The sequence below is a fragment of the Plecotus auritus genome (genome assembly GCF_963455305.1).
Source record: "Plecotus auritus genome assembly, chromosome: 10".
Lineage (NCBI taxonomy): Eukaryota > Metazoa > Chordata > Mammalia > Chiroptera > Vespertilionidae > Plecotus > Plecotus auritus.
The window spans coordinates 34689840-34706560 of NC_137785.1; the positions used below are offsets into that span (position 1 = coordinate 34689840).

The window sequence follows — 16721 nt, forward strand, 5'->3', positions numbered from 1 at the left end:
GGAATACGAGAAATTAAGACACACCGCCTGCTTAAAATCAGGACTGGCTTACAACACCGAAGAGCAGTGGATCGCAGGGAACTGCAATACTGTCTGGACTGAGAAACAGGCGTGCCAAACAGAAAAACAGAGGAAGTGAATGACCTTCACTACTTCACATTTTATTTTTACCTTTTATTTTTTTATTTTTTTAATTTTTTTTATATTTTCATTTTTTGCATCTTTTAATCAAGAAACTTTTTTTTTCTTTTTTCATCACTTGATTTTACCTTTTTAATGATTACATTTTTATTTTCAATACGTATTATTACTACTGCTATTTTATCTTTTTTTTTTTTTTTAAAGTGTCATTTTATTTTCTCTTCATTTTATTTTGGGATTAGGGTTCTACATTCTATTTTTATCTTTCCTTTAACATCGTTTTACTCTATCTCAACTCTACCTTTAGGCCATCACTCTCTTCCTAACCTCCCCCTTTTCAGTGTCCTGTTTATCTTACCCTTTTACTGCTTTAGATTTTCCCTATTCTTTCTGTTTACCCCTTGTTAAAATTTCACCCTACTTACATATCTAATCTCCAATCCTCTGCTCCAAGTCCACATACACCTCCCCCTTCGCTGTCTGAGCTATCCATAAACTTGTCCTTCTCTCTGTCCTTTTGTTGTTGTTTGCTTGAATGTAGATTATATCCAATTTTTATGCTTTTTTGTGAGATTGTTTTGCTTATTCTTCTTTTGTTTATTTTTTTGTTTGTTTTGTGCTTCAGCTTTCCCTTGCCTCACTCCATATTAGTTGGTGTGGTAGTTTGTACTAATCCCCGGGCACTTGTTGCTGGCATTTGCTGGGATTAGTGATTGTTCTATTGGAGTTTTATCCCCAATATAAATAGTCTGTTCCCCTTTCTCTCTTAGTCACTTTCTTGTCTCTCTTACTTTTTTTTTTTTCTCTTTACTTTCCCTTTTCCCAATTTCATTTTCACACTCCTTTTTTCTTTTTTTCTTTCTTTCTTTCTTTTTTCCTCTTCTTCTTTCACCTAATTTGCCTTTCTCTGGTGGTCACCTTTATTGGAGGTTATTAATATCGTGAATACATTCCTGTTCAGTGCCTTGTGAGTTGTACCTGGTAGTGCTGTATTTTGTGCCTTTAAATCAACCCAGGAGAGAGAGAACTACATAACCAGACACCCAGAGAAGAGAGACCATGGGGAGACAAAGAAGCAGCCCGCATATGAAAGAAAAGCAGGCATCACCAGAAAAGGAAGTAAACGAAATGGAGGCAAGCAACCTTCCAGAAAAAGAATTCAGAGAAATGGTCATAAGGTGGCTGAAAAGAATGGAAGACAAATTCGACAATATGAGCAAGAACCAAGAGGAAATGAAGAAGAACCAAGAAGAAATGAAAAATGACATCGCTGCTGTAAAGAACTCAATAGAAAGCATCAAGAGTAGACTAGAAGAAGCAGAGGACCGCATCAGTGAGCTAGAAGACAAGATGGAAAAAAATGCCCAAGAAAAGCAACTTCTAGAAAAAAAAATTAAAAGGCAGGAGAGTCTAAGGGAACTTTGGGACAACACGAAACAAAACAACATCCGCATAATAGGGGTTCCAGAAGGAAAGGAAGCTGAGCAAGGAATAGAAAACCTCTTTGAAGAAATAATGACAGAAAATTTCCCAGATATAGGGAAGAAAAAACACACACAAATCCAAGAAGCTCACAGAGTCCCAAGCAAAATGAACCCCAAAAGACCGACGCCAAGGCACATTATAATTAAATTGGCAAACACCAACGACAAAGTAAGAATCTTAAAAGCAGCAAGAGAGAGACAGAAAGTTACATACAAAGGAACCCCCATCAGACTAGCAACTGATTTCTCAACAGAAACTCATCAGGCCAGAAGGGAATGGAATGAAATATACAAAGTCATGCAAAGGAAGGGGCTGAATCCAAGAATACTGTACCCAGCAAGGCTGTCAATCAAAATTGAAGGTGAAATCAGGAGCTTCACAGACAAAAAAGGACTAAGGGAATTTATTACCACCAAACCAGCAATGCAAGAAATGCTAAAGGGTCTGCTGTAAAAAAAAAAAAAAAAAAAAAAAAAAAAAAAAAAAAAAAAGAAAGAAAGAAACAGGAAGCAAAGAAGTAACACAGGGGTAAAGAATAGGAATGACGACAAATAAGTACCTATCAATAATAACTTTAAATGTAAATGGATTAAATGCCCCAATCAAAAGACATAGGGTAACGGATTGGATAAGAAAACACGACCCATATATCTGCTGTCTACAAGAAACCCACCTCAGAAAAAAAGACGCACACAGACTGAGGGTGAAGGGATGGAAAAAGGTTTTCCAGGCAAATGGAACTGAAAAAAAAGCTGGGGTAGCAATACTTATTTCTGACAAATTAGATCTCAAACTGAAGGACATAACAAGAGATAAGGAAGGCCATTTCATAATACTAAAGGGAGCAATCCAACAAGAAGAAATAACTCTGGTAAACATATATGCACCCAATACAGGAGCACCCAAATACATAAAAAAACTCCTGGAGGATATCAAGGGAGAGATTGACAGCAATACAATCATAGTAGGAGACTTTAATACCCCACTATCACCATTGGACAAATCCTCTAAACAAAACATCAGCAAAGAAACATCAATCCTAAATGACTCACTAGACCAGATGGAATTAATTGACATCTTCAGAACATTTCACCCCAAAGCCACAGAATATACATTCTTCTCAAGTGCACATGGGTCATTTTCAAAGATAGACCATATGTTGGGACATAGGCAAAGTCTCTTCAAATTCAAGAAGATAGAAATCATATCAAGCATCTTCTCAGACCACAGTGGCATAAAACTGGAAATCAACTACAATAAAAACAACCCAAAGAAATCAAACACATGGAGACTAAACAGCATGCTATTAAACCATGACTGGGTTACCAGAGAGATCAAAGAAGAAATAAAAAACATCATGACAACAAATGACAATGAAAACACTACAATCCAAAATCTATGGGACACAGCGAAAGCAGTCCTGAGAGGGAAGTTCATAGCTCTACAAGCCTACTGCAAAAAACAAGAAACAGGGGTAATAAATTACCTAACCCAACAATTCAAAGAGTTAGAAAAAGAGCAACAAGAAAAGCCCAGTGTAAGCAGAAGGAAGGAAATAATAAAGATCAGAGCACAGATAAACGACATAGAGACCAAAGAAACAATACAAAAAATCAACAAAACCAAGAGCTGGTTCTTTGAAAGGATAAACAAGATTGATGAACCTCTAGCCAGGCTCACCAAGAAGCAAAGAGAGAGGACCCAAATAAACAAGATCAGAAATGAAAGAGGTGAAATAACAACAGATCCCGCCGAAATACAAAGGATTGTTAAAAAATACTACGAACAACTCTATTCCAACAAACTGGACAACCTGGAGGAAATGGACATATTCCTAGAAAAATATAACCTTCCAAAACTCAATCAGGAAGAATCTAAACAGCTCAACATGCCAGTAACTATGGAAGAAATTGAAGCAGTCATCAAAGAGCTTCCGGCAAACAAAAGCCCAGGGCCAGACGGCTTCACAGGAGAGTTCTACCAAACATTCAAGGAAGAACTAAAACCTATCCTCCTCAGACTATTCCAAAAAATTCAAGAGGAAGGAACACTTCCAAGCTCCTTCTATGAAGCCAGCATCACCCTAATACCAAAACCAGATAAAGACAACACAATGAAGGAGAATTACAGGCCAATATCTCTCATGAATGTAGATGCCAAAATCCTCAATAAAATTCTAGCAAATAGGATCCAGCAGTACATCAGAAAGATCATACACCATGACCAAGTAGGATTTATCCCAGGAATGCAAGGATGGTTCAATATCCGCAAATCAATAAATGTGATACATCACATAAACAAATTGAGAGATAAAAATCACATAGTCATATCAATTGATGCAGAAAAAGCATTTGACAAAATCCAACACCCTTTCTTGATAAAAACTCTCAACAAGGTGGGAATAGAAGGATCATACCTCAACATAATAAAAGCTATATATGATAAACCCACAGCTAACATTATACTCAATGGGCAAAAACTAAAACCATTTCCCCTAAGAACAGGAACAAGACAGGGATGCCAACTCTCACCACTCCTGTTTGACATAGTACTGGAAGTATTAGCCACTGCAATTAGACAAGAAGAAGAAATAAAAGGCATCCAAATTGGAAAAGAAGAAGTAAAGCTGTCCTTATTTGCAGATGACATGATATTGTACATAAAAAACCCGAAAGACTCCATCAAAAAACTAACAGACTTAATAAATGAATTCGGCAATGTAGCAGGATACAAAATTAACGCCAAGAAATCTATGGCATTTCTATACACCAACAATGAACTTACAGAAAGAGAGACTAAAAAAGCAATCCCATTTTCCATCGCACCAAAAAAATTAAGATACTTAGGAATAAACCTAACCAAGGAGGTAAAAGACCTATATGCGGAAAACTACAGGACACTGAAAAAAGAGATAGAGGAAGATGTAAACAGATGGAAGAACATACCATGTTCATGGATTGGTAGAATCAACATCATTAAAATGTCCATACTACCCAAAGCAATCTATAGATTCAATGCACTCCCCATTAAAATACCAACGGCGTATTTCACAGATCTAGAAAGAACTCTCCAAAAATTCACCTGGAATAAAAAAAGACCCCGAATAGCCACAGCAATCCTGAGAAAGAAGAATAAAGTAGGAGGGATCTCAATACCAGATTTCAAGCTGTATTACAAAGCCACTGTCCTCAAAACAGCCTGGTACTGGCACAAGAACAGACATATAGATCAATGGAACAGAATAGAGAATCCAGATATCGACCCAAACCAATATGCGCATTTAATATTTGACAAAGGAGGCATGAGCATACAATGGAGTCAAGACAGTCTCTTTAATAAATGGTGTTGGGAAAATTGGACAGATACATGCAAAAAAATGAAACTAGATCACCAACTTACACCATACACAAAAATAAACTCAAAATGGGTACAGGACTTAAATATAAGACGGGAAACCATAAAAATACTAGAGGAATCCACAGGCAGCAAAATCTCAGACATATGCCAAAAGAACTTTTTCAGTGATACTGCCCCTAGGGCAATGGAAGCCAAACAGAAAATAAACAAATGGGACTACATCAAAATAAAAAGCTTTTGCACAGCAAAAGAAACCATCAACAAAACAACAAGAAACCCCACTGTATGGGAGAACATATTTGCAAATGGTATCACTGATAAAGGTTTAATTTCCAACATCTACAGGCAGCTTATACAACTTAATAAAAGGAAGATAAAGGATCCAATAAAAAAATGGGCAACGGACCTAAATAGAATCTTTTCGAAAGAAGACAGAAGGAAGGCCAAGAGACACATGAAAACATGCTCAAAGTCACTAATTATCTGAGAGATGCAAATCAAAACAACAATGCGATACCATCTCACACCTGTCAGAATGGCTATCATCAACAAATCAACAAACGACAAGTGTTGGCGAGGATGCGGAGAAAAAGGAACCCTCGTGCACTGCTGGTGGGAATGCAGACTGGTGCAGCCACTGTGGAGAACAGTATGGAGTTTCCTCAAAAAACTGAAAATGGAACTCCCATTTGACCCAGTAATCCCACTCCTAGGAATATATCCTAAGAAACCAGAAACACCAATCAGAAAGGATATATGCACCCCTATGTTCATAGCAGCACAATTTACAATAGCTAAGATTTGGAAACAGCCTAGGTGCCCATCAGCAGATGACTGGATCAGAAAACTATGGTACATCTACACAATGGAATACTATGCTGCCGTAAAAAAGAAGGAATTACTACCATTTGTAGGCACTTGGACGGAATTAGAGAACATTATGCTAAGTGAAATAAGCCAGTCAATGAAAGAAAAATACCACATGATCCCACTCATTTGGGGATAATGAAAAACATTATAAACTGATGAACAAAAAGATAGTTACAGAGGCAGTAAAGCATCAAACAGACTGTCAAATTACAGGGGTAAGGTTAGGGAGAGGTGGGGGAAATAAGAGATCAACTGAAGGACTTATATGCATGTATATAAGAGTAACCAACGGATGCAAAACATTGGGGGGTGAGGGCATGTATGGGAGTGGGGTGGGGGTGGGGGGCAATGGTAAGATATGTACACATATAATACCTTAATAAAAATTTGAAAAGAAAAAAAATAAAAATAAAATGCAATGTCCCAATTAAATGAAATAGCATACAGAAGCACCCTGTACAATCTGTATCTTGTATATCCTACCTGCTCAATAAATGAAAGTTTTCCTTTTTATTTATTATTTAAGAAATAAGAGTCCCTGACACCCTGCCCAACCAATTTGCAGGGCCATTTAAGCCACTTCCAGTGGCTTTCCTATAAAAATGGCCTGTCTTGGCTCATGCTGTGGACTTTCCTATATTCGCTCAAACATTCACAGCCCCAAACAAGCAGCATCTGACCTCAACATGCCAGGTACCTCTTGCTAAGTGGTCCCAGACCTGGCACTAGCACCAGCCAAACTTGGTTCACACCTTGGTTTTTCCCAGGCATCTCCAAGTAATTTAAAACCATTCATATGAGAATAAATTACTACCTCTAGTAATTTAAATCCATTCATTTGAGAATAAGAAGAAATTCAGTCAATTACTTAAAAACAACCTTGAAATAACATCATATAAGGCACCTCCTAGCACAAGTAGCACCCATCTGCAGATCACTTTGTAGCTCATGCCAAGTAGCCCTGGGCAAGGCACAGGTAGCAGCTAACCTTGGTCTGAACCTTCCAAAAAGCTCCAGAGCCAGTGTGTGGCCAGCTTCATACTAAACTGGAGTACCACCCAACCACCTCCATGAGCAACACACTCCACGGGCAGACTTGGTGGGCACCAGAGCCCCACTGAGGCAAGTTTTACTCTGTGGGGTCAGCCTCTGCACTGTAGTTCCTCCACTGTAGTCATGGCTGGTCAATCCCTCCCTCTGATATACCAACAACAATCAAGGAAGATACACATAGCCCACACACAGGGTATGTATAAACTGCCCAGCTCAGATGACAGGAGAGGCTACCCACTGAGCTGTAGAGAATACCTACTACATAAAGCCATCCTACTAAGACTTGGAGATATAGCAGATCTACCAAATATACAGAAACAAACATAGAAAGGCAGCCAAAATGGTGAGACAAAGAAACATGTCCCAAATGGAAAAACAGGAGACATCTCCAGAAAAAGAAATGAAATGAAGGATATCAAATTACCAGATACAGACTTCAAAACAACAATTATAAGAATACTTGAGGAACTTAGTGAGAACTTCAACAGCATTTTAAAAATCCACACCTGAAGACCATAAAAAAAGAACCATTCAGAAATGCAGAACACACTAACTAAAATGAGGAATACACTAGAAAGAATCAACATCAGATTAGATGAAGCAGAGGATCAAATCAGCGATTTGGAAGTCAAGGTAGCAGGAAACACCCAATTAGTGTAGCAAAAAAAAAAAAAAAAAGGATAGTTTAAGGAAACTCTGACACAACAATATTAAGCATACCATCATTCATATCAAAAGGGTAGTAGAAGGAGAAGAGAGAGATTAAGGAATTGAAAACATGCTTTTAAAATAATGACTGAAAACTTTCCTAATCTGGTGAAGAAAAAAGACACTCAAGTCCAAGAAGCACAGTGAGTCCCAAACAAGATGAACCCAAAGAAGCCCACACCAAGACACCTCATAATTAAAATGCCCAAGGTTAAAGACAAAGAGAGAATCTTTTTTTTTTAAATATATTTTATTGATTTTTTACAGAGAGGAAGGGAGAGGGATAGAGAGCTAGAAACATCGATGGGAGAGAAACATCAATCAGCTGCCTCCTGCATACCCCCCACTGGGGATGTGCCCGCAACCAAGGTACATGCCCTTGACCGGAATCGAACCCGGGACCCCTCAGTCCGCAGGCCGACGCTCTATCCACTGAGCCAAACCGGTTAGGGCCAAAGAGAGAATCTTAAAAGTAGTAAGAGAAAAATATTAGTTACCTAAAAGGAAGCTCCCATAAGGCTGTCAACAGAAACTTTGCAGGCTAGAAGATTAGCATAAAATATTTAAAGTGATGAAAAACAAGAACCTATAACCAAGATTACTCTACCCAGAAAAGCTATCACTTACAATCAAAGGACAAAGAGCTTCTGAGATAACAAAATGTTAAAGCATTCATCACCACCAAACCAGTATTACAAGAAACACCAAAGGGGGGAGGAAGAGGAGGAGGAGGAGGAGGAGGAGGAGGAGGAGGAGGAGGAGGAGGAGGAGGAGGAGGAGGAGGAAGAGGAGGAGGAGGGGAAAAAGAAATAAAAAGATAAAAAATATGAGTAATAAAATGGCAATAAATATATATCTATGAATAATTACTTTAAAAGCAAATGGATTAAATGCTCTAATCAAAAGACATAGGGTGGCTAAATGGATAAAATAACAAGACCCTTACATATGCTGTCCACAAGAGGCTCACTTAAAATCAAAAGACACAAACAGACCAAAAGTAAAGGGATAGAAGATATTTCATGAAAATGGAAAAAAACAAAAACAAAAAAAGCTGGTGTAACAATACTTATATTGGTCAAAATAGACTTTAAAATATAGGTTATAACAAGACAAAGAAGCACCCAGCAATTCCACTTATTGGTATTTATTCAAAATAACCCAAAACACTAATTCAAAAATATATATGTATCTACATGCTCATTGCAGCATTATTTACAACAGCCAAGATATGGAAGCAACCTAAGTGTCCATCAATAGGGGTGAATGAATAAAGAAAAAGTGGTACATATATACAATGGGATATGACTCAATTATAAAAAAAAGAATGAAATCTTGCCATCTGCAATAACATGAATAGACATAAAGAGTTTTGTGCTGAGTGAAAGAAGTCAGACATAGAAAGAAAAATTTCATATGATTTCTAAAAAACAAAATAAATGAACAAGCAGAATAGAAATAGACTCAAAGATTCAGAGAACATTTTGACAGTTGACAGATGGAAGGGGAATTAAGAGCATGGGTGAAAAAGATGAAAGGACTAAAAGTAAAATATAACATAGGGAATGTAGTCAAAATTTGTCATAACTATGTATGGTGTCATATGGGTACTAGTTTTATCAGGATGAGCAATGCCTAAAAGGTATGTTGTACACCTGAAACTAATATAATATTACATATCAACTGTAATTGAAAAATAAAAAATGTACTAAAATATAAATAAGAAAAGTAATTGGGTAAATGTTTCTGTAAAATCTTATATCTATCATAAAATACTATTTGCAAAAAAAATGAAGAAATTTTAAAATCAAGTTTGTTGTTATATCAGAATATTGCATCATAAGCATTTTCCTTGTTACTAATAATTTAGTAAGTATTTTTAATAGGCTGCAGAATTGCTCCAAATAATCAATATATCTTGACTTAATGACATGTATATTTGAACATTGTATGTTATATAAAAATCTCATAAGCATTTCTTGTTTTGGGGAGTTTGTAATTCTCAACAGCTTTTGCATATGAATGATGATCTTTCTTGTTATTATTAATCAAGATGATGAACATATTGAACATGACTTTTTCTTGTCTTAAGCAACATAAAGGTAGAAAATATTAATTCAAACTTACACATTCAAGATTAACACACAATATTGAATCTCAAAATCATCTATGTTATTGGTATCAATTATGGATTTCCAGGGAAGATCCATGATCTCTCTGTATTCACTCCTTAATCATAAAGCTCACAAAGCCTGGGCTTTTGCAATTTATGGAGACTGAGCAGTGTCAAAACCAACTCCTACCTTGCTTAACTGGGAAATTTAGGTCTAAAGAGTAGATCAAAGTTTTCTCATGTGTGGTACCATTTAACATTCTTCTCTATCTTATAAAATCAGGAAATTTTCTTTTGCTGTATCACTCAGTAATTCTAGTTAAAGATGTTCAATGGATTAGTAAATAAGGATATGAATATAGGTTAGATTAGAAAGACATACTTAAAGACGACACTATCTATAATAATAAAAGCATAATATGCTAATTAGACCGTATGGCCGAACAGCAACACCGATGCCTGTCCAGACGACTTTCCAGATGAAGCCGGGGCTGCGAGGGCCGAGGTAGCTACCACGGATGTGAGGGCCGAGCCCCTTGCACAGATTTTGTGCATCGGGCCTCTAGTCATTTATAAGAATGGAATAACCTGGGGAGCATATTCCTGAGTGGGGTCAGTTAGGAAGGAAGTTTCAGAAATACGGAATGCAAATATGCACATACTATGTAAAAACAAAACCAAAGAAAAACATGAAAGGAGAAAACACCAAGTTACCTGAGCCATGATTTTTATGGCTGTATGAAATGATTAATCCTCTCCTGGATTCCTATCTTGGAGAAGCACAGCATCTGGAAAAGGCAGTGCTGGAGAGGAGAAAATAGAACCATGAGACTATGCCTTTCACAAAGCTCCAAATGAGTTATGTTAGAATTACCTTTGTTGCTCTCCTCTTCCTGTCACTTGCTCCCATTCCCAAAATACACACTAAGCAGGAGGATACAGGTGGTGGTTCATACCTCTGTCAAACTCAGTGCTCTCTATATTAAAAAAATATATATTTATAAAAAACTACTCTACCATTCCCGAAATAAAACTTATGGATAACAACACATTTACACATTATGCCAAAAATGAATAATGACCAACTGTTATATTTCAGTATAATAATGATCACACACAACTACAGAAGGCACAAATAATTAAGTGCTTATAACTAAATAAAATGAACAAATTTAGATTTGTAAGATGATAATATTCAACTAAGTATTGTTGACATATTTTTATTTATGTTAACCATTTTGAAAAAAAGCGATATAGCCAAAACTGGTTTGGCTCAGTGGATAGAGTGTCGGCCTGTGGACTGAAGGGTCCCGGGTTCGATTCCGGTCAAGGGCATGTACCTTGGTTGCGGGCACATCCCCAGTGGGAGGTGTGCAGGAGGCAGCTGATCGATGTTTCTCTCTCATCGATGTTTCTAACTCTCTATCCCTCTCCCTTCCTCTCTTTAAAATATCAATAAAATATATTTTAAAAAAAGAAAAAAAGCGATATATGTATATTAAATATGTGCGTATACAAGTAAGTGTGTAGAATAAATGAAATTTATTATCTACAAATTAAGGCTTCTATAAGTGTGTGCTATTCACAAGTCAAATCTCACAAGTGGTGTTACCATTAGTGCTGAGACTTTTTAAAGTTGTTTTTAAACATCTCAGTAAATTTCTGAATAAAACCAAGTTTACATGATAAAACTTTCTCAAACAAACCAGCATTCCTGATTAAGCAATAATACTAAAGTAGATAAATCTAGGTATTTGACAAACATGCTCTATGCAAGAGGTTCTAGATCAGCCATGGGCAAACTACGGCCCGCAGGCTGGATCCGGCCCGTTCGGCTGTTCTATCCGGCCCGCGGAGCCGAAAGAGCAGAGGGTTCTCTTGCTCTCCCCTCCGCTCCTTCACCAGCAGCAGTGTTAACATGGCAACGTCGGGAAACACGGCCGAAGCTCCTTCTTCTGAGTGGGCGGATTTATATCCGCCCATTCAGTAGAAGGAACAACCTCTCAATCTTCCAGAGGCTCCTTGCAATGCCCGCGGACTCGTCCCCCAACATCACCCTGGGAATTCATAGACACGTTATTGTGGTGATGTAGGGAGACACGCCCCTGGAGAGCACAGTATCAGAGCATTAGCTAAAAAGGAGACCAACAACACTGTTCCCACTGAAGTTGATGTTTTAAAGACCAAAAACCTTTCAACCCAGTCTACATTGCCATCTACATCTACGTCCCGGGCATAATTTGGAAGTTGCACTAAAGAAAATGTTTAATTTACATTTTGTTCTTTTCTATTTGTTTTAGTTTTAAATTATTTTATTATATTTAAGTTTAATTTGAAAGGCTTTTGTACCTTTCCTTTGTTAGGCAATTTTATTTTGCCTTTGCCATCTTCAATATAAGGTATGTTATTGTGCTATGATTCCTCCATTTTTTGAAGTTTCAAATTATAATAATTAGTGTTTACATTCTTCTTGTTAAAATGTTTGAAATGAATAAAACTATTGAAATAAAAAAAAAGACCGTACTCTTTTATGTAATGATGTTTACTTTGAATTTATATTAGTTCACACAAACACTCCATCCATGCTTTTGTTCCGGCCCTCCGGTCCAGTTTAAGAACCCATTGTGGCCCTCGAGTCAAAAAGTTTGCCCACCCCTGTTCTAGTATCAGAGCATTAGCTAAAAAGGAGACCAACAACACTGTTCCCACTAGATCCATATAATTATAAACTTATTTTTTTCCTCAGCTATGGTTTTTTGTTTGTTTTGTGTGTTTTTTTTGCAGGTGGGGGTTTTTTTGTTGTTATTGTTGGTTTGTTTCTTTAGGGGGTTTTTTTGCAGGTATTTTATTTTTTTTTAATAATTCTTTATTGTTGAAAGTATTACTTATGTCCCCATTCTTCCCCAATTGACCACCTCCAGCCCCCCGCCTGTCCCCCACCCCAGGCCTTCAGCATCCTACTGTCTATGTCCATGGGTTATGCATATATGCATACAAGGTCTTTGATTACCTCCCACCCACCCAACCATCCACCCTCACCTTCCCTCTGAGATTCCACACTGTTACATGCTTCAATGTGTCTGAATCCACTGTTCATCAGTTAATTTTGTTACTTAGATTCCACATATGAGTGCAACCATGTGATACTTGCCTTTCTCTGTCTTATTTCACTCAGCATGATACTCTCCAGGTCCCAACATATGGTCTCAAAGAGTAAGAGATTCTTCTTTTCTACTGCTGCATAGTATTCCATGGTATAAATGCACCACAGCTTTTTTTATCCACTAATCTACTGATGGGCACTTAGGCTGTTTCCAGATCTTAACTACTGTAAATAATGCCACTATGAACATAGGGGTGCATGTATTCTTTCTGATTGGTGTTTTGGGTTTCGTAGGATATATGCCTAGAAGTGGGATCACTGGGTCAACTGGCAGTTCCATATTTAATTTTTTGAGGAAACACTATACTGTTTTCCTGATCTACATTCCCACCAGTAGTGTACTAGGGTTCTTCTTTTCTCCACATCCTTGCCAGCATTTGTCATTTGGTGAAAGGTGTGAGGTGATACCTCATTGTCATTTTAATTGCATCTCTCTGACAATCAGTGACTGTGAGCATTTTTTCATGTTTCTTGGCCATCTGTATGTCCTCTTTGGAGAAGTGTCTATTTAGGTTCTTTGACCATTTGTTAATTGGATTGTTTGTCCTCCTTTTAAGTTGTATAAATTCCTTATATAATTTGGATATTAACCCTTTATCAGATATATCATTGCCAAATATGTTCTCCCAAAAGAGTGGACTCCCTTTTCAATTTGTTGTTTCTTTTGCTGTGCAGCTTTTAGTTTTGATGTAGTCCCATTTGTTTATTTTCTCTTTAGTTTCCACTGCCCTAGATGTATCTGTAAACATATTGCTATGCGAGATGTCTGAGATTTTGCTGCCTATTGTTTCTTCTAGGATTTTTATTGTTTCAAAGCATACATTTAAGTTTTTTATCCATTTTCAGTTTATTCTTGTGTATGGTGGAAGTTAGCGGTCTAGTTTCTTTTTTCTTTCTTTCTTTCTTTCTTTTTTTTTTTTTTTTGCATGTATCTGTCTAATTTTCCCAACACCATTTATTGAAGAGACTGTCTTGACTCCATTGTATGCTCTTGCCTCCTTTGTCAAATATTGAACATAATGGCTTGGGATGATTTCTGGTGTCTCTGTTCTGTTCCATTGATCTATATGCCTGTTCTTGTGCCAGTACCAGACTATTTTTATTACGTTGACTTTGTAGTATAACTTGAAATCTGGTATTGTGATTCTTCCCACTTTTTTTCTTTCTCAAGATTACTGCACCTATTCAGGTTCTTTTTTGATTCCACATAAATTTTAGGGAGTATTTGTTCTAGCTCTGTAAAATATGCTGTTGGAATTTTAATAGAAATTGCATTGAATCTGTAGATTGCCTTGGGTAGTATGGAAATTTTGATGAATTTGAGTCTATCAATCCATGAACACAGTATATTCTTCAACTTCTTTATATCTTCTTCTATCTTTTCAACATTCTGTAGTTTTCTGAATACAAGTCTTTTGCCTCCTTGGTTAAGTTCATTCCTAAATATCTTCATTTTTATTGTTGTTGTTGTTGCAATGATAAGTGGGATTGTTTGTTTAGTTTCTCTGAGAATTCATTTTTGGTGTATAAAAAAGCCATCAATTTTTGGGTGTTGATTTTGTATCCTGGTGCATTGCCAAATTCATTTATTAAATCTAGCAGTTTTTTGGTGGAGTCTTTAGGGTTTTCTATGTACAAAATCACATCATCTGCAAATAATGAGTTTTACTCCCTCCTTTAGAATTTGGATGCCTTCTGTTTCTTCTTCTTGTCCAATGGCTGTAGCTAGGACTCCCAGTACCATATTGAATAAGAGTGAAAAGAGTGGACATCCCTGTCTTGTTCCTGCTCTTAGCAGAAATGGTTTTAGTTTTTGCTCATTGAGCATAATGTTCACTGTAGGTTTATCATATATGACCTTTATCATGTTGAGATATGGTCCCTCTATTACCACTTCACTGAGAGTTTTTATCAAAAATAGGTGTTGGATTTTGTCAAGTGCTTTTTCTGCGTCTATTGACATGACCATGTGATTTTTGTCTTTCAATTTGTTTATGAGATGCATCACATTTATTGATTTGCAAATACTGTACGAGCCTTGCATCCCTGGAATAAATCCCACTTGGTTGGTGTATGATCTTTTTAATATATGGCTGCATCCGATTTACTAATATTCTGTTGAGGATTTTAGCATCTATGTTTATCAGGGATGTTGGCCTGTAATTCTCTTTCTTTGTAGTATTTTTATCTGGTTTTCAACTTAGGATAATGATGGCCTCATAAAAAGAGCTTGAAAGTGTACCTTCCTCTTGGATTTTTTTGGAATAGCTTGAGGAATATAGGTGTTAGTTCTCCTTTCAATGTTTGGTAAAACTCCCCTGTGAAGCCATCTGAACCTGGGCTTTTATGTGCTGGGATTTTTTTTAATAACTGCTTCTATTTCATCAGTTGTTATTGGCCTATTCAGGTTTTCTGATTCTTCCTGTTCAGTTTTGGGAGTTGATATTTTTCTAGGAATTTATCTATTTCATCCCCATTGTCAAGCTTGTTGGCATATAGTTGTTCATAGTATTTTCTTACAATTGTTTGTTTTTTCTGTGGTGTCAGTGATTACTTCTCTGCTTTCGTTTCTGATTTTATTTATTTGGATCTTCTCTTTGTTTCTCTTTGATGAGTCATGCACATGGAAAGAAAACGAAAGCTGGCATAGCAATACTCATGTCAGGCAAAATAGACTTCAAAACAAAGGCCATAACAAGAGACAAGGAAGGCCACTTCATAATACTAAAGGGAATGATTTAACAAGAAAATATAACCCTTGTAAACATATATGCACCCAATATAGGAGCATCCAAGTACACTAAAGAACCCTTGGTGAACATTAGGAGAGAGATTGACAACAATAGTCATAGTGGGGGACTTTATCACCCCACTGGCATCACTGCGAAGATATTCCAGACAAACTATTAACAAAGAAACAGAGGACTTAAAAGCACACTAGATCAGATGGATCTAACCAATATTTACAGAACATTTCACCCCAAAGCAACAGAATATGCATTCTTCTCAAGTGCACATGGAACATTCTTAAAGATAGACCACATGTTAGGGCACAAAAGAAGTCTATACAAATTCAAGAAGAATGATCTTCTCAGATATCTACACAACGGAATACTACGCTGCGGTAAAAAAGGAGTTCCTACCATTTGCAACAACATGGATGGAGATGGAGAGTATTATGTTAAGTGAAATAAGCAAGGCAGAGAAAGATAAGTATCACATGATCTCACTCATTTGTGGAATATAATGAACGGCATAAACTGATGAACAAGAACAAATCCAGAGACTGAGAAACGTCAAACCGCATGTCATACCACAGGGAAGGTAGGGAGGGTGGGGGTAAGGGGGAGAGATCAACCAAGGGACTTGTGTGCATGCATATGAGCCTAATCAATGGACACAGACAACAAGGGGGTGGGACATAAGTAGGGGGTGGGGGGTTATGGGGGAATAATTTGTGTTTTTGCCTCCCTGACAAAGTTTATATAAGGTTACAAAAAGAAATTGACAGCCAGTTTGAAATTTAATAGCCATGGCCTAGAGCAAAGAATATCCTTACATGATATTATTCTACAATGTCATTAAAATTTTAGATATTTTACAACAGCATATTGTACAATTATCCCAAACAAACTTACAAACTAATTCTTGGAATGTTTGGCAGCAATTTAAAAAAAAAAAAAAAAAGGAGATGAAAGGATATAATCCCTTTCAGAAGGAATTAAGGCGCTGGGAAGGCACTTGAGCATTCTATATTGGCCCCTCTTGCCTTTTGTGCCAAGAGGGACCCTCTTCTCACAATCCAATTGCCCTCAGCTGTTGCCTGAGCTT

General features: G+C 37.0%; 1 protein-coding gene across 5 annotated transcripts in view; it reads right to left on the minus strand.

The window, feature by feature from the left end:
• The window catches only part of ZNF571 (zinc finger protein 571), a 119149-nt gene that overhangs the window by 76676 nt on the left and 25752 nt on the right, over positions 1-16721 (minus strand). For 3 of the 5 annotated variants that reach the window (XM_080644809.1, XM_080644807.1, XM_080644810.1), the window contains exon 2: positions 10442-10530. The exons of the other annotated variants lie outside the window; for them this stretch is intronic. Coding sequence is in view for 1 of the 3 variants with exons in the window: in XM_080644807.1 (XP_080500933.1) it covers positions 10442-10450 (9 nt within the window). In the remaining 2 variants the exon portion in view is untranslated. The remainder of the gene's footprint in view (positions 1-10441; positions 10531-16721) is intronic. 5 annotated transcript variants of the gene reach the window in all.